The sequence below is a fragment of the Sphaerodactylus townsendi genome, linkage group LG02 (genome assembly GCF_021028975.2).
Source record: "Sphaerodactylus townsendi isolate TG3544 linkage group LG02, MPM_Stown_v2.3, whole genome shotgun sequence".
In the NCBI taxonomy this organism is placed as follows: domain Eukaryota; kingdom Metazoa; phylum Chordata; class Lepidosauria; order Squamata; family Sphaerodactylidae; genus Sphaerodactylus; species Sphaerodactylus townsendi.
Window position 1 is genome coordinate 152,843,032 of NC_059426.1, and position 17,281 is coordinate 152,860,312.

The following is a 17,281-nucleotide window of genomic DNA, read 5'->3' on the forward strand; positions in this document are numbered from 1 at the left end:
AGCTATGTACAACCTCACAGGCACAGGACTTTATCAAGCTTTCTAGACTTCTTAGATGTTACATTTCTTATGAAGGTGCAATTTTGTCCTCCTAGACATTTCTGACTTATGGATTCACAAAGGCTTTGGGTTCTAACAGGCTGGTACCTTCCCCTCAGTGCACACAGCTTCTCCAATGTTATACTTCCATGTTACAGAAATCTCCCTCGTGAGGTATCTTAAGCAGATCACTAATACACCAGACAGGGAATCCTCCTTTGAGTATAATTCCCCTCCTAACTGGCTTAGGAATTCTTCTATCTCCCAGAAGATATATTCCCACATTCTTTATTTATGGTCACTGTGGAAAGTTTCTCACTATTCCACCTCTGCCTTGATCAATAAATAAATTTATTTTGTCTAAGAATTTCTGCTCTTAGCATATGATGACACACAACATTTCAGAACAAGATTCACTTTCTGACTGAAATCCTCTCAGGGTAATTTTCACACATAGCTAAGGGACTTGATGATAACATGCAGGAATCAAAATTCAAAAGATTTTCAATAACTTCCCTGACAGAGAGATACCTCCTCCCTCTGCTACACCAAACAGAGCACAAGTCAATTTACCCAGAGTGCTGTTCAATTCCTATGAAGACTTTTTCCATTTGTGACTGCACTTTGGTTTTGGCTACACTTCCAAACCTTATTTATCTGTGCAGTTCCATTACAACATACACATATGTTCTGCATGTTTTAAAATGCAGTGTCTGGCTTCAAGTAAAAATGGAAAAGTGTACAAAAGCTCTGAAATTCTCTTCTAGGATCCTTATGGATTTCATCCAGCTGCACTGCTACAGGAAACAATGGCCCTTCATTAGAATTAGCCTGACTAATCAAAATTCATACTGTCAAGCTTCATAAATAGGAGTGCATAAACGTTTCACAAATCTGCATTTTATGGGCTCCCCCCCCTTCATGGTAACTCAAGTAATGTGTATAAATACCCTCCCCTCCAAGAGTTCTCCATCTATTTCATGGATCTGATGAACCTCACTTGCCTACAAAACCTAGTCCTTAAAGCACCACAAAGTTCTTGGTTTTTCACGTTTCAAACTAACTAGGCACAGTGGAGATGGTCACTCTGCAAAAGTTAACACAATGGCATTTTCCTTCCTTCTTTTTTTAAGAATTCCAAAGCAGCCACTGTCACACCAGGTCACTGAGCCATTAAACCCGACGATCTACAGAGAAGCCATCTGCTCCCTACAGAGTCTTTATGCCTTGAGGGAATAAAATCTGGCCTCTGGAAGCCTCTCTTCAGTACTGGGCTGCAGACCCCCACACTCACACAGGAGAGGGATGGTGAGGAGCAGATGGTAGGATTGTTGAGAGAGGCAGGGAAAGAGATTACAGTGCTCCTCCCCCAAGAAATATAATGAGGAGGGGGGAAATGAGCATGGTGGCAAATTAGAAAGGCTCAAAGACATTTAATTCATCCATATTGCTACTTAAAAGTTTTTCGTAAGGAAACTGCTAATGTTTGTGAATAGATTTCCAGATGGGTTTTTCGTTTTTCATAATACTCTTGCACTATTCCTCATTTACTCAAACACAACCTCAGCTAACCTTTCAAATTCTTCCCCTTCCCACATATGCTTTATCAGTTGTCTAACATTGTGATAGTGCTGATTCTATTATTCTGTACGTTTCTTCCCAATACTTGCAGGTAGTCCCTAAGCCTCCTGTGCTATCAGTAATGTGTGAATAGGTGGGATCATCATAAACATGCAATCAAGTTTTCATTTCTGTTATGTTAGGGTTGCACAGCTTTTAAAAATGGTATTTTTCGAATATTGTTATTCCTAGTTTTCCAGGTTCCAAATAATGGTTTGGTATTCACACCTGGGACTTTTGGGTTTTTTTTTAATTTGGGGACAAACTGGCAAGATTCCTGCTTTCTGTAAATCTACAAGATCTGTGTTTTTTATTTTCTATCTAATTTATCTTTCTACAGTACAGTAATAGCCCCTAAGAGATCATCTCAAAGCTGATTAGTAATTCACAGAAAGATCGTAGGTGGTGGAGAGGCTGGGAGATTAATACAATCAAGCAAAATGGGTTCCAAAACATTATCCTTTTGCAACTGGGTTGGCAATAAACCCACTTTTTACATTTCCAAAATAAGAAATCTACTTGCAACACCATAGCTTTTCAATTCAAAGGTGGAAGACGGTACTCCACACTGTACTACACTTTGTCACCCTGGAGAGTTATGAAACAAAACAAGGAAGGAAACAGGCCTTGAAAAATAAATACACAAGTGGAAGTTTAAATCTTTCACATTCATAAGGAGAAAAAAAATATTCTCCAAACATTTATTAGTGATTGTGGGAAGAAAGCTTCTTGATTTCCTCATATGTATAAGGACTTTGTATTTTCATGGATGGTTTTCAAGATGAGGAAACTGAGGCCCATTATACATGGAACGCTTACCACGGGGCTCTTAGCTACGCAGAGAGGCTGTAGTGGGGCCTCACTGGATTTCTCTTGTTTACAACTGAGGAGCCTGGAGCTGCTTGCGGAGGTCTCAAATGGACCTCTGCTTCTCTTAACTCCATCCATCATTGTTCTGCTTCCCAGGTGGTTATTTAGGTGCCCTGCACCCGGCCAAAGCAGAATGTAAGACTCACTGACTCAGTTAACAGTTCAATACTTAAAGCTTTAATTGTAACAACGTTGACAGACCCTGACTCCTCCTGGGTCTAACTAAATAAAGGTTACTTTGTTGCAGAAACTTTCTGGAGTCTGGAATTTATTGTAAATACTGTGAGCCTATAACATCTATGACTTTTTAACTTAAATACTGTGAATCTATAACATCTTTGACTGTTTAACTTAAATACTGTGAGTCTATAACATCTTTGACTGTCTAACTTGTTGCTGTCACCCAGCTTCCGTTGGCACCAAACCGCCAAAACCAGACAGGTTGCTGGGTAATAACTGCCGTAGAACACCAGCCCTAGGGCTTCTTAAAGGGACAGAACTAAATTAAGTTCCCTCCCATTGAATACTATACAAAACATAGCTAAACCCATTCTATATAAAGGGAAACTAAATCTTAAAGGGTCTGTGGGGGCATGACAATCATCTCCTTCTTAAAGGCACAGATCTCATCACACTCAGCAGTTGCAAGATAAAGAGCTTTGTTAAAGCCCTTTAAATTGCAGTTATATCAATATACCTGTGATAGCAGGTATATCAGTATTGTAAACTCCCCCCACCACTACCAAAGAAAGTGGCAAAGCAATTGCTGTGGCCAAGTGTTATTAAAAATTGGCAATAAATAAATAAAATAATACTGGATCGCAAATACTGGCAACAGAGGGCAAGAACTAACTAGGTACAACCCTGCTTGCCTTCCAAGACCTGAAGAGATTAGGCTCACCTGGGCCATTCGGGTCAGGACAGTTAATTCTGTAGCCACCATCAACAGCAGGGATTCTTGCCCGGTTCTCACCTCACTAATTGGTTGCCACTCCATTAGAATGAAAGAATTCAGTTTGCTGTACCATGACCCCATTCTTCAACAAAGACAGTTAACACCACTAGGTTTTCTGAAGTAAGATTGGATTTTGTTCACTAAAAGTCAGAGGATCCAGTTTAGTTCCCAGCACATTGGTAATCAGATTTCCTGGCTGGTATAAGGTAACCAAGCCCTGTCACTACGTATAAACCTCAGTTTGGAGGCTCTGGTATTGTTCCATTCCTGGTCAGCTGTTTACTCCTCTTTCAGCAGCACGTTGAACATTGCCAATTTTTAACAACACTTGGCCACAGCAAACATGGATGCAAAAGGAAAGTGGGGAGAGAATCCTAGCAATTTGTACAAAATATGCATACAAACTAATCAAAAAACTCTCCCGTCGTAGTCTTTAGAGGTGTGAATGCTGGGAGAGATCAGTTTCATTGCCTTGGCTGTAGCCCAACATTGATCTTAGAGCTCAGGTATTAACTCAATGAATATCACACAATGGACCTGCCTTTATAATGGATACCCAGATCCAGTTCTGAATTACACTCCGTCTTAGTAAAAGATCACTGCATGGTGACTCATTTATTGTCTCATTCCCATTTCAGACTTTTTTCTTTCCTCACTATACACACTTTTAACTTCTTTGATTTCTCCCCTCCAATTCCATCTTGGGGCAAAAGTGCTCTTTAACATCCTTCCAAGCTAACTCTGAAGCACTAGCGCCCTTTTCACAACTTACAATGAATGCATGTACAATCCATGTACTCTTGATTTTTCTTCAGATGTGCACTGATAATTCTCATGTTACATTCAGCACGTGTACATGTGGTTGAAACTCGACATTGCTCCAGGTGTGGGTTCCTGGTATTCTGTAATGTGCATATGTATTGGGTTTCTTACATAAATATATACACATGGATGTATAGACTGTATATGTGTTCACCGTAACAAATGAATAGGGCTTAACTGATGGAGGAGAAGCAGCACAGGCTAATAAGAGACGTGTCTACATCCAATGAGCCCTTCGGGGATAGGCGGGGATAGGCGGCCTATAAGTTTAATAAAATAATAATAATAATAAAATAATAATAAAATAATGACATGCTGATAACTTCTTGCTGCTCAAACTTGCCTAGATCTGAAGCATTCCAGATATGTAAGTTTTGGATTTAGAAAGGGGAAAACGCTCTGCATATATATTAGCATCCTCTTCTGTCAATATCTCAAATTTGTCAGGTTGTGCACAGATGTCGATATACATGGCATATATATTTTCCAGACAAATAATGCAATATGAAGGTAATAAAGAGCAGTGATCAGACCAAACACCTGCATGCCAAAAAAGTTGGGGGGGGGGGGGAGAGGGTTGGTCAGGTTTTCCTTATCAAGAGATTTTCTTTCAGAAAGGAGCAAGAGCTCATTCTTAACACAAAATATGTGCCACACTCAAAGAAAACTTCAGAAGTTCAAAAGTAAGGAAACAGATAAAAGAAATACGAAAGTTTAAAAGTTCACTTGGCTCTTGGCCAAAACCCAATTAAAAGGGAAGCCAGAAGAGAGCCTTGAGGGTCAGACTCCTCAAAGCAACTGTCAGGAAGAAAAGAATGCTACATCGTTTGGGGCCAGGTGTGCAGCCCCACAATATAAATGCCAATAATCACTGGGACCACAACTGCTGGTTTGTGCCATAATCTCGCAACTGTGTGTCATCTTTTTGGGTCCTTTTTCTTCAACCCTGCCATCGCCAGGTAGTGCTATATCAATTATCCACACTTTTTTCTTTTCAATCACTGCTGAATAATAAAAACAATAACCAGTTCCAAAAAACCTTTATTAGGCATAAAACCAGTGCCAAGAATTTCAGATACAATAAAAAGATCATTATTGCTCAACTTGCAGTACACCGAGCAAAAACATAGCAACAGCTTCAGATATTTCCACACTAGAGCTATTTAGAAGCTTAGCCATTTTTGTTTTATCAGAGAGGAGCATAAATCCTGTTGGTAACACAGTTCTCAAATTGGTTCTGATGTTGTTGTACTTTGAACAATGGAGCAGAATATGAGAAAGTGTTACAGTTGTATCAGGACAGAATTGACAGCGATGCTCATCTTGTGGAATACCAGAGAATCGACCTTGAAGATGTGCTGACGGAAAAGAGTTACACCTTGCTCTGGTCATGACCCATCTGCTATTGTAATTAATGTTGTTGCAGATATATAGCAGGGTTAGTTTTCTGAGGGATAATCCCAAAGACTATTGGAGAGCAAGAGCTTTGTGCTTTGCTCAGGAGAAATTGGTACTCTTGATCAAATAAAAACAATAATAGTGATAAGATATGAAACAATTATTATTATTATTGTAGATTTCACAGCTGCCAGATCTTTAGCTGGTTGTTGGCCTTCATTACAATTCGAGCCTCACCCAGAGGCCTAGGAAGTTGAAATGTATCGGCGTAGTATTCGTGCGGATCCCTATTATTATTATTATTATTATTATTATTATTATTATTATTATTATTGATTTCACAGCTGCCAGATCTTTAGCTGGCTGTTGGCCTTCATTACAATTCGAGCCTCACCCAGTTGTTGTTATTATTATATAATATTTACATTATATTTATTAATATAATAAAAATAATAATTATTATTATTAAAATAATAATAGTAGTAGTAGTAGTTGCAACAGTAACAATAGTAGTAGGAACAGTAGTAGTAGTAGTAGTAGTAGTAGTAGTAGTAGTAGTAGTAGTAGTAGTAGTAGTAGTAGTAGTAGTAGTAGTAGTAGTAGTAGTAGTAATAGCAGTGGTTCTAGTTGTTGATGATATTTTGCCCAGGCATTTTACTAAAATTCTGCAGGTGACATTTCTAGTCTCACTGAGCTTCTCATTTTGATTCCAATTTCATTCTCCTCTCTGCTGTGATTTCACTTTGATGCTTTTATCATTACATTTATTCCAGCTGCTGTTTTAACACTTTACTGTTATGCTTCAGTATCAATGGATAGAACTTTTAGATCCTTTTATTTTATACTGCAAGTTTTATTGCTCCATCTTGCTGTTGTGTGAATGAGCTGTTCGTTTAATGTACCAAACTGTCACCTAACTCAAGAGTTTCCAGCTGTGAACAAAGAACATAAATGCTTAAAATAAAGAATTACCACAGTGGCATATACCCAGACCAAAGGCCTTTAGGTAGTATGGGAATGCTTTTGAGCAGCCCTGTAGTATACACCCATGGAGATGTTGTCTCTGTTCAGCTCCATCTTCTCTCCACAGGAGCCCACAAAACATAGGGGACATCAGCCAGATGTTTGCACTTATTGTGTTACTTTGTAAAATCAACTTCCTGATTTTGAAGCACAGAAGGGAAAAAAAGCACCCTTCCTTTTTGGCATTTTTGATAAGTCTAATTCATCACTGCAGAAATAAATAAGTGGTCCAAAAAAAACTGTCATGGGGACTTGCCCTTCGCTGGCAAAGTAGCCAACAATTCCAGTTTTTCAGGACATGGTTCAACAAACTTTGCTGCAGTGGGAAGAGGCGCTCAAGCTGAAATCACAACTCTCCATAGCCTCTTTCACCTTTCAGATGAATGCAATGACACAAGGCCGATTTGCTGGAAAACATTCCCCCCTCCCCGCACTCCATCCACATGGCAATGCCATGTGGCTCCTGCTGTCCAGGGCTCCTGCTGAAGGACTAATTGTCCAGGGCTCCACAGATCTCTGGAGTGGTATTTCAGTGGAAGGAGCACACTTGCTTCAAATGTCTTTCCCCTGTCTGTGTCCTTCATAGTTTGGATAACCAGCAAAGTTGCTGGATGCCATCAATCTGCTGCTGCTCTTCTATTCCTCAGCACCAACTAATTTCCGCTAGAAGCTGCAAGTGTCATTCCATATTGCAAACCATTTAATTCAGACTTGAAAAGAACGGAGAGAGAAACATCACAGAATAACTCACCAGACAGAGGATCTTTGCCAATTGTTAAAACGTTCGGTAAACTCATAATGATCAGCTGCTGGAGGACTTCCTAAAGAAGAGAAACAGACAGACTATGATCAGTTGCTGAACACGCTTGGTTCCACTAGCTAACACACAGTCAGCTTGCTTAGGTGAACAAGCCACACACTTGGAGAAGAAAAATTCCTACATGGGAGTCAGCCTCATGGCTCAAACATGAAACTCATTGATTGGCTCTTAGAGACTATTAGAAAATTTTAACTTTGGGGACTGGAGTCCCATAATGCACGAGCACAGGGGGCACTAGAATGGAAGTTTTTAAAAAGACCCATGCCTGTACTGAGGTTCTACCTGTGCCTCTGGATGTTCTCCACAGAACCAACCTTGAAGTGGAAGACAGAACTAAACACAGTGTGGGGGTTAGGTCTCGGACCTTTAGTCAATAAATGGACTCTGGATTTGTTGATCAATAGTGTTTATTGAAAGGCAATGAAGCATCCAACTTGAGAAAGCCAGTTCTACCAGACCTGGCTTTTGCTAGCCCAAATAATTCCCCGCTCCCATTTATCCCCAAATAATTCCCCGCTCCCATTTTTCCAAAGAAAGTGTGAAAGCAGTTAGTTTAAAGCCTAGGTGCCCCAAGGTCAGAGATAGGGAGAGATACAGCCACCTGGCATGTCCACCCCTGCAGGGTAACAAACAGTTCCTGTTTTCCTCTGGCAGTACTGTGCTAGGGTAAGCCTACTTATCTATACGTATTGCAAGCCATAAAGATCAAGAGGAAGAGGAAAGTTCCGTTAGGTATAGTTGACCAATTGTATTTATCTTGTCAGAATTACCCTGAAGTGGAAGTACCCTTTCACCACTTAGATACCATCTCTATCAGTGTGACACATATAGCACTGTGGCGTTCCCCCTGCCCCGCCTGCAGCCCGGGCTGGCAAACCGTCCCTCCGTCCCTAACCGAGGTGATGGGCCCCTCGTCAGTGGCCCCGGTCTTTGGGGTCTTCACTGCCAGCTGCCGAAACCACAGGGTGGCTGCCAAGGGAGGAGGAAGAAGGGTCCTCCTCCCGCTCTCCTGCGCCCCGCCTACACCCGGTTGGGGCCGGCTGCCCTGCGAGTGCAGAGCCCACTCTCCCCTGGAGCAGCCTCCCTTCCCTCCTTCACTCCCTTTCGCGCCTCTCTCCCTCCTCCGCTCTCACTCTCCCTTCTCTCCCTGACTTCTCTGTTCCCTCGCCTCCTTTCCACCTCTCCCTCTCTCTGTCTCTGTCCCACGTCTGTCTCCCCTTCTCCCAGCCTCCGCAACTCCCTCCCTCGACCCGTTGCGATCAGCCGCGCCCTTCCCACTCCTCCTCTCTTAAATAGGTTCCCCCTCTGATTGGGGCTGTTCCCGGCCTCGTCTTCGGCCCGTCCGTCGTCTGCCGTCCGCCTCTCCAGCCGCAGCTGCGCTGCGGTCTCGCCGGTCGTTGCCGGCTCAACCAGCCGCAGCTGCGGCGTACTGCCTCCCGTCCGGCTGGCCTCCTTGCCCGCGCTCTCCTCGGCGGGCCGGCCGCTGCCGGGTCCCGCCGCCGGCCTCCCGCTGGCCCCGCCTCCCGGCCGGGCGAGTCCGGGGCAAGCCGACGCGGCAGTCGCGGCGACCCCCGGACAAGCACTAAGTTAGGAATACTGCTTAATCACCAGGCGCAGTTCCTGACAGTGGGGAAATAGTTTTGCAGGCCCCATGTGGGAACTTAGATGTTTCAAGACCATCCCAGGTCCCCACCCGGGGAGGCCCTTCACTTCCTCACACTCGCTATAGTCTACTTCCCAGGGGCCAACACCAACTAGTCATTAAGAGTATATTTCCTGCTGAAGGACTAATTGTCCAGGGCTCGTAGCTGCATTGCCACTTAAAGGTCCCGCCTCAGTTTCTTGTTTTCTGTTTCATTCATACTAGCTAACCTGAGAATGAAGAAATGTACTTGCATGCTACGGGAATAAAGAGAATGATGGCTGCCCACTCCCTGTTCTTCTCTTTCATAAACAGGACTGAATGGGCTTAACATGGGTACAGAAAACTGTCACACATGAATACACAATATACTGAATCAGACCATCAGTCTATCAAAGTTAGTCTACTGGGAGCAGCACTCTAGGGTCTCATGTAGAGGTCTTTCACCTACTACTTAAATCTTTTTATGTGGAAATACTAGGGCCATGGTGGCGAACCTTTGGCACTCCAGATGTTGTGGACTACAATTCCCATCAGCCTCTGCCAGCATGGCCAATTGGCCATGCTGGCAGGGGCTGATGGGAATTGTAGTCTATAACATCTGGAGTGCCAAAGGTTCGCCACCACTGTACCAGGGGATTGAACCTGGGACCTTCTGCCAAGCTGATGCTCTACCACTGTGCCACGGTCCCTCCATCATAGTATAGCAACATTCAAAATTTTGAAATCACAATGGAATGAGCAAAGAACCAAAGAGAAGTAATATGGCTGCAGATCTCTGAGCCTTATTCTATGATGGTTACGATAGTTTCAGAAAGAATCCTTTTCCTTAGGTTCATAGTATGGAGGTTCTCTCCCTTGGTCCAGCAACATATGATCACAGCAGCCATTGTGATGGGAGTTCTGGGGTGGAGTAAAAGAAGCAAGATGGCTAAGGGTAGTAAGAGTTTCTTTCACATGTATTAAGTGTTTATAATCTTTGCACTACCCCACCCCCCAATCCCTGGGTGGCCATTTTTTTCTGTCCTAAAAGGAATATCCATTCTTTCCATCTAATTTCCCAAGTTCTGTGGCTTAGGTGTGACTTTTTTCTTCTCAGGCTAGGGCCATCTGCTTATTTATGGGGCTGGATGAATCATGAGTTGAATTATACTGACTCCACTTTTCCCTGGTTTATCACTTAGATGCTTTCTAGCCTCTGAGCATGTGCGAACCCAACTATTGCCAACCTTGATGCATGCAGGCATTTTACCACACATTGAATGGAAAAGGAGGTTGTACAACAAGTGAATTTGACAAAGGGTGGTCTTACAACAACTGAAACTGAATTACACTTTCCACTGAGGTAAGATGATTGCCTAGGCTAGGTTCACAGGTCAGCAGTCCTAAGACATATTTCACTAAGAAATAGCATATGAGTTGCAATTCACTTAACACCAATCGGTGCGCAGTCTTGAACATCGATTGGTTAGAAGTCAGGCTGGTGAAAACGCGGCGACTTGCCACTCACTGCTCCCCTGATCCTCTGCTGCCCCATACTGCCATCACCATTCCCCCACCTGCCTTCTCCTTGCCCCAAAGACCAAGCTGGTCCAGCAGGGCAGCAGCAGTTTGCCACCTGTTGCCCCACTGACCCCGCACCCCCTCCCCAATCCCCCGCCTTCCCTCTCCCAACCCCCAAAGACTAAGCTGGGTCTGGTAGGGCATGAGCAGTCAGCTTCCCTCCCTGTCGGACCTGGCATAAGCCTCCCCATTTTCCTTCTGCCCTCTCCCACCCCCCAAAGACCAAGACACACCTGGCAGGGCACAGGCGGCAAGCTGCCCTCCTGCCTGGCCTGGGAACACACCCCACTCCCTCGCCTGCCCTCTGCCAGTCCCCAAAGACTAAATACCTGGTGGAAGGAGAGCCAGAGACCCAGCCGCTGGACCCTGAGGAGAATGGTGAGGGGGAAAGGCAGTGTGGTGGTGGAGATGGATGAAGGGACAGGATGGGGGGTTGGGGGAACCTGAAATGGGCAGGGCTTTATGTGGCCCCCTCCCCCCTTGCCAGTCTTGAAGCTCATTGCAGGCGAAACTGCTTGCTCTCCCTCCTTTTCTAGAACCCACTGCATTTCCCCCCGCAATGGGATTTACTGCTAGTCTTTTTATAATTAGACAGCCAAATTATGTCAAAATTCAAAACAAGAGGTTAGGGGCCAGTGTGGGGAAGTCCATCTGCATAATAGAAAATATTCCACAAAATTGCAAATAGTTGACACTTTAATAATGTATAAAATTTCTACATCCCTAACACTGGTTGCTGCAAGGGCTTTACACATCAGGTCTCAAAGTAAGTGATAAATACATATAAGGTGTTGGAAGAAAGGGACTTTACGCTGTTTCCTGCCTTATCGTACAGAGGGTTTTTTTTACTAGCGATCTAGTGGCTAGATAGGGACTTAGGAATTTGTCACCTTTACTCTATCATGCTGACTATCCCTTTGATGTAGACTGATACTCTTAGGGACTTCCTCCCTTGCTTCCGCCTTCTTCTCAGAACCTCTCCATTTTACCTTCACCATGCCTAGGGAGAGGATGTGTCTCCTACACATCCGCCTCCATCCAGCTAGATTAGAATAGATAGTGAACCTCTCTCCACCTTTCTATCCAGAATGGAGTTCACTAATAAATACTCTTTTCATTAGATTAGAAACTACAAACGACTCTGACTTTCTTTTGTGTCTGAAGTTCTCTCTAGCAAGCTCAGCCACGCGTGTGTGCCCAGGTAAGCTTCCCTGTGTTCAGCCTCTGTGCCGCTCTGCTACTTTTCAAGGGAAAAACACGCACCAGATGTGGTTCTCCCAACATAAGGAACACCCTGTCTGTCTTGGCATAAATCTGCAAGTGGGGTAGCGTCCAGACCAGTGGTTCTCAACCTTCCTACTGATGTGACCCTTTAATACAGTTCCTCATGTTGTGGTGACCCCCAACCCTAACATTTATCCATTTTACAGATGGGGAACACTGATGCAAAGAGTCTTAGGCGACCCCTGTGAAAGGGTCGTTCGACCCCCAAAGGGGTCCCGACCCCCAGGTTGAGAACCACTGGTCCAGACTAAACCTTCCATCCACAGAATGGAACTTTCCAGCCAGTGAGCTAGGGAACTCTGACGAAGCACATGATTGTGCCTGCAGTGGGAAGAGAGAAATCAGTAGAAGGTGTCAGATTAGTCTGAATCTAACATAAGGGTCACATTTGGATGAATGACAACTGTGCTCCTCATCATTCCCCTTTCTGTAAAGCATTTCTAAGCAATGTGTTGTCGGAGGCTTTCATGGCCAGAATCAACCAGCTGTTGTGGTTTTTTTGGGCTATGTGACCATGGTCTGGAAGATTTTGCTCCTAACATTTCACCCACATCTATAGCTGGCATCTTCAGAGACATGTTGCCACGAAATCCTTTAGTCCCATAAAAGGAACTGTATTTGATTAGGCACCAAACATCTGAACCTTCCATGGGGGAAAAATGACTGCAGCTGATAGGAGGAAGTAACATATGAGCCAGTGCACACTTGAGCCAATTCTGGCAAGTACCCTGGTATCATATTTTCCAGCTGCCCCACTCAATAATGACTCTGGCCCCTTCAGCACACGCAGAATGATGAACTGTCAATCCACTTTCAATGCACTTTGCAGCTGGATTTTACTGTGCGGAATAGCAAAATCCACTTGCAAACAACTGTGAAAGTGGATTGAAAGTGGATTATTCTGCACGTGTGGAAGGGGCCTATATGATTTTTAAAGCATGAGTCAGACTAATAAATATTAGCCTTTACATGGGGCTCTATAAGGATCTGGGATGTTAGCCATTCCTACCGCAATGCATATATCAAGGGTTAAGTACATAACTTATTCTGACTGATAAATTTAAACATGACAGGGAGGAAGTGAAGTAAACCAGCAGAGAGTTTCCTCCTTTAAAAGTGACTTGTCAAGGTCAGTTAGGGTCAGGGGGTTAAGGAAGCAGTATTTGTTTAGCAGACTGACTTCAAGTCAGCCTTGAATAAGTGCTGTGGAAATGGATTAAATGACCAGAGGGCAGGTTATTTGGAAAGCTGAGAAAATGTAACTTGGGGGGAAACGGGAAACAGCCCATGTTTCATGTTGCAGAAACACCCATGGATTTCTGTATAACAAGAATGACATAAGCAGCCTTCACACAGTTGTAAAATGAATACTTTGGTCCTCACACACAAGGGTTCTTGTTGTTAATTCACTTTGAACAGCAAATCTCAGATCTATCGCTTAAGCGGGCATGTGCTGGTACTATTAATGATGTTAGGAGGGAAGTAAGTACTAAATGATGAAAGCACAGTCAGCCAATGGTCACCAATAAGGTCAATCAGGGGCTCTACTGTCCAAGGTAAGTTCCGACAGGTCGTTTTTGACATTGATCAGTAAAATGATCTAATTTCTTCCATGTAGCTCTTATGAGTAAGCACATTTCCCAGTTGCTTGGATCTTTTACCCCTTGCTTATTTCTATGCCAGCATGGCATACTGGTTAAGAACAGCGGACTCTAATCTGGAGAACTGGATTTTATGCACCACTTTTTCCACATGAAGCCTGCTGGGTGACCTTGGGCCAGTTACAGTTCTCTTAGAACTCTCTCAGCCCCAGAGGGCGTCTATTGCAGGGAGGGAAAAGGAAGATGACTGTAAGCCTCTTTGAGACTTCTTAAAAGGAACAGCAGGGTATAAAAACCAACTCTCCCATGTTTTTCACTAAAAATGTGTCATACAAATACAACAAGGGTAGTCCATGAACAGCAAAAGGCAAGTAAAAAGGACATTGGATAATTTGTTGAAGGTCATTCTTGAGGAGCTCTACAGCCATCACAAATGCCACCAGCCCCCAACTGTCACTCAGTGGGTTAACTGGCAACAGCTCAACCATGAGAAAAAGGAGTTAGATGCTAAGTTGGCTTTGGGTCAGCTGATCAACTGAAGCCTTTGGTGTTTGTAGATGCACAACTGCTAGAAAACAAAAGAACACAGTTGACCCATTTTAAGGAAACTCTTCCAGGGAAACATGGTACAGTTGCCAAGTATGCCAGAGGCTGTGAACAGGTAGACAACACTAAAAAGAGTGTAGCTGCAACTTGAATCCTGTGCATCACCTGAAGTGCTTCACACCTCCCTCTGTCTTGGGGGTGTTTTGCCTCCTATCTGCTGCCTATGGGACCTGGCAGGATAACAGCACATTACACCACACAGGCAGAGTCAGGTAAGGACACAGACCAGACTGTAACATAGGTCCCTCCCATTCCAGAGCTTTGTTTCCCATGTCAAGGCTGACTCTCACTTGAGAGAGACTGTACTGCATATGCAATGGCCAAGCCTCACTATTCTTTCTTTCTTTCTTTCTTTCTTTCTTTCTTTCTTTCTTTCTTTCTTTCTTTCTTTCTTTCTTTCTTTCTTTCTTTCTTTCTTTCTTTCTTTCTTTCTTTCCACCTACAGCAAAGCTGGTTTTCAGCTCTTAGACTTGCAGCAGTAATTAGCTAGTTGTCCCTTGGAACATATCTCCCAATATTTGGAAACTAGAGCACAGGCTCCAATCAATCCACACTGCCACCACCAGCCAAAGATTTTAGGTCCCAATAATGTTGGGGACTATTCCACACCGCCCCCACCCCAAACAGAAAGGTAATTAAAAAACCCTTGTTGAAATAGAGAATAATTATATCCTGATTGCCCCCCTTTTTAGCAGAATGCTGATAGCAGCAGCTCTACAAATTTGTCCTTTTATGTTTAGGATATCATCAGCTGAACATTAGTAAACCATGTCCCCAAAGTACAGCCATTTCCAGTTTTCTTCCTCAAGATAAAAGAACCTGGGCAGAAAACAACCTCTCAAATTATAAACATTTTTTTTTATTGAGTTTCCATATCAAGTATATATTTACATTCAGGAAAGTAGAGAATTAGCTTTCATTTATGCAGGATTACAAATCAGTCAACTGTTCTCTTTACTGTAAAAAACTTTCCCACTGTATTGGTGCAAGCCGTATTTACACTGCACTGTGCTGAGTCAGCCTCGGCATGGAAACATATGTTTTCCAGATGTCTGCTAAGCAGAGACAACTGAGTTTGATTTCCAGCAGGTGCAACACATTAGATTTTACTACAAGCAGTCCGTGCAGACACCGTGCTAATCATTTCTTTATTAGATTGACATTTCCCATTTAAAAATAACCTTTCACACTCCCCCCCCCCTCAAAAAAAATGGATCAGGTGCCTCTCATTCATTTCTTGCCTCTTATTTGCTAACAATATCACATCCATCTCCTAAAAGGGATATTTCTTTCTGGACAGATGTGGAGAGATGTGGAGAGACAGATGTGGAGAGAACAAAATGCATTTTTAAAAAATCACAGCCTGCCTTTCATCAAACCTTCTTCTAGAAAAAGGTGCAGTGCTGGTAGACTCAATTTTAATGTATTCCCTATGAATTCACTTTCACCAACCGTCACTTGACCAACTTGCTTGCATTTTGTCAGCCTCCACCTCTTGGGGGCTGGAGTCTGATGCACGTGCACTCCAAGTGGCATCTCAGTAGATATAACAGAAGTTTCTGGAGAGGATAGCAGACTGCAGTAATTAAAAGTCAAAAAATTTGCTTGCATTTTGGCATTTTATTTTTTCTTTAGAGAGGACTAGATGAATGCCAATACAGAATGAATAAAATAAATGCTCTGTTCACTGAGGAGTATTCAGAAAACAACGTCCCCAATCATGGGGAGGGAGTGAACATGTAGATGTAAATGCGTAGGTACTGTTATCTAATAAGCATTAGAGTCACAAAGACCACACACCACAATAATAATTTGCATGGGAGAGTGGGGAGAATATAATTTTCTCAGCCTATACAAGCTACTGTACATTGCAGAGAAACGTGACTTCGTTATTATAGAAGCACAACTTGAAAGGAAGATGTCCGTAAGCTCTGTCCCTTTACCCCAAAAGAACACCAATTTCTACAGCTATGACTGAAAGCTAACATTGCCTGCCTGTACCATGACCTGAAATGTCATTTGGCCTCAACAACTCCGGCACACACCCCGCCCCCAATCTTGAAATCATAGGCAGCATCGGATGTTGTGGACAGTGGATCACAAACAGCGAAGAGTCACATAATGGCTGCAGTTCCAACAGCCTGTTTTTTTTTTAAAGGCAAAAGCTTTCTTCTCATGACGAGCCAGCCCAAGGGACTTCTTGGGAGCAACTACTGTCACAGGAAAAAAACCTTTCACGCAATGGGATTATCACTGCATGACAGGTTTGTTAATAGGCAAAAGATTCACTCATTTGGGCATATAAATAATAGCGACAAAGCAGCAGCCAAACTTTTTTTTTAAAAAAAACCCTCATACTGGTCAGAATGCATAACAAACAAGTAGCATAGTTACAAATGAAGTCAAAATACATAATAATTAAAAAAGGAATGTGAATGCTGAAATGAAAAGAATAGCAACTTAATCACTGACTTGTATGAACAGAACACTTTCTCAACTTCTTTTTAAAAAAATAAGCAAAGAGAATCTGTTAAACAAACAGTTCGCAAAAGAATTCCAATTACAAGCGGAAATGGGAGAAAAGGCAACTGACAGGGCTGCTAACTAGCTTGAAGAGGAGCATGTTTTACTCACCAGGCTATTAAAGAACATCATAAGTTATTTGTTTCCACACAATTCAAGGTACTGGCTTTGACCAATAAACCTTAAGGAAGATCTGCAGAACTGCCTGGTCCCATGCAAATCTGCCCAGTGACCAGGGTTATCAGAAGTCCCAGCTATGTGAGATATGGCTTCTTCCTCATTCCCTATAATGAATTTTAGGCAGCAAATAAAAACAACTTTATTTGGCCAGTTTTATGATAGAGATTGTGTTACTGCTTCTTCTTTTCCCTGCTCTTACTGTCTTCATGTAAAAATTCACACACACAATGTAGTAAGCTACTTTGACAACTTAAGCCAAAAGGAATGATCTGTATATTTTCCTCAAACAAATTGGTGAAGCAGAAGAGGGGAAAAATACAAAGCTTAACAGAAAA

General features: G+C 42.9%; 1 protein-coding gene across 2 annotated transcripts in view; it reads right to left on the bottom strand.

The window, feature by feature from the left end:
* Positions 1–17,281, bottom strand: part of CCDC88C (coiled-coil domain containing 88C) — a 153,825-nt gene that overhangs the window by 85,527 nt on the left and 51,017 nt on the right. For both annotated transcript variants that reach the window (XM_048485200.1, XM_048485201.1), the window contains one exon: positions 7,479–7,548. In XM_048485200.1, the coding sequence (XP_048341157.1) occupies positions 7,479–7,548 (70 nt within the window). The remainder of the gene's footprint in view (positions 1–7,478; positions 7,549–17,281) is intronic.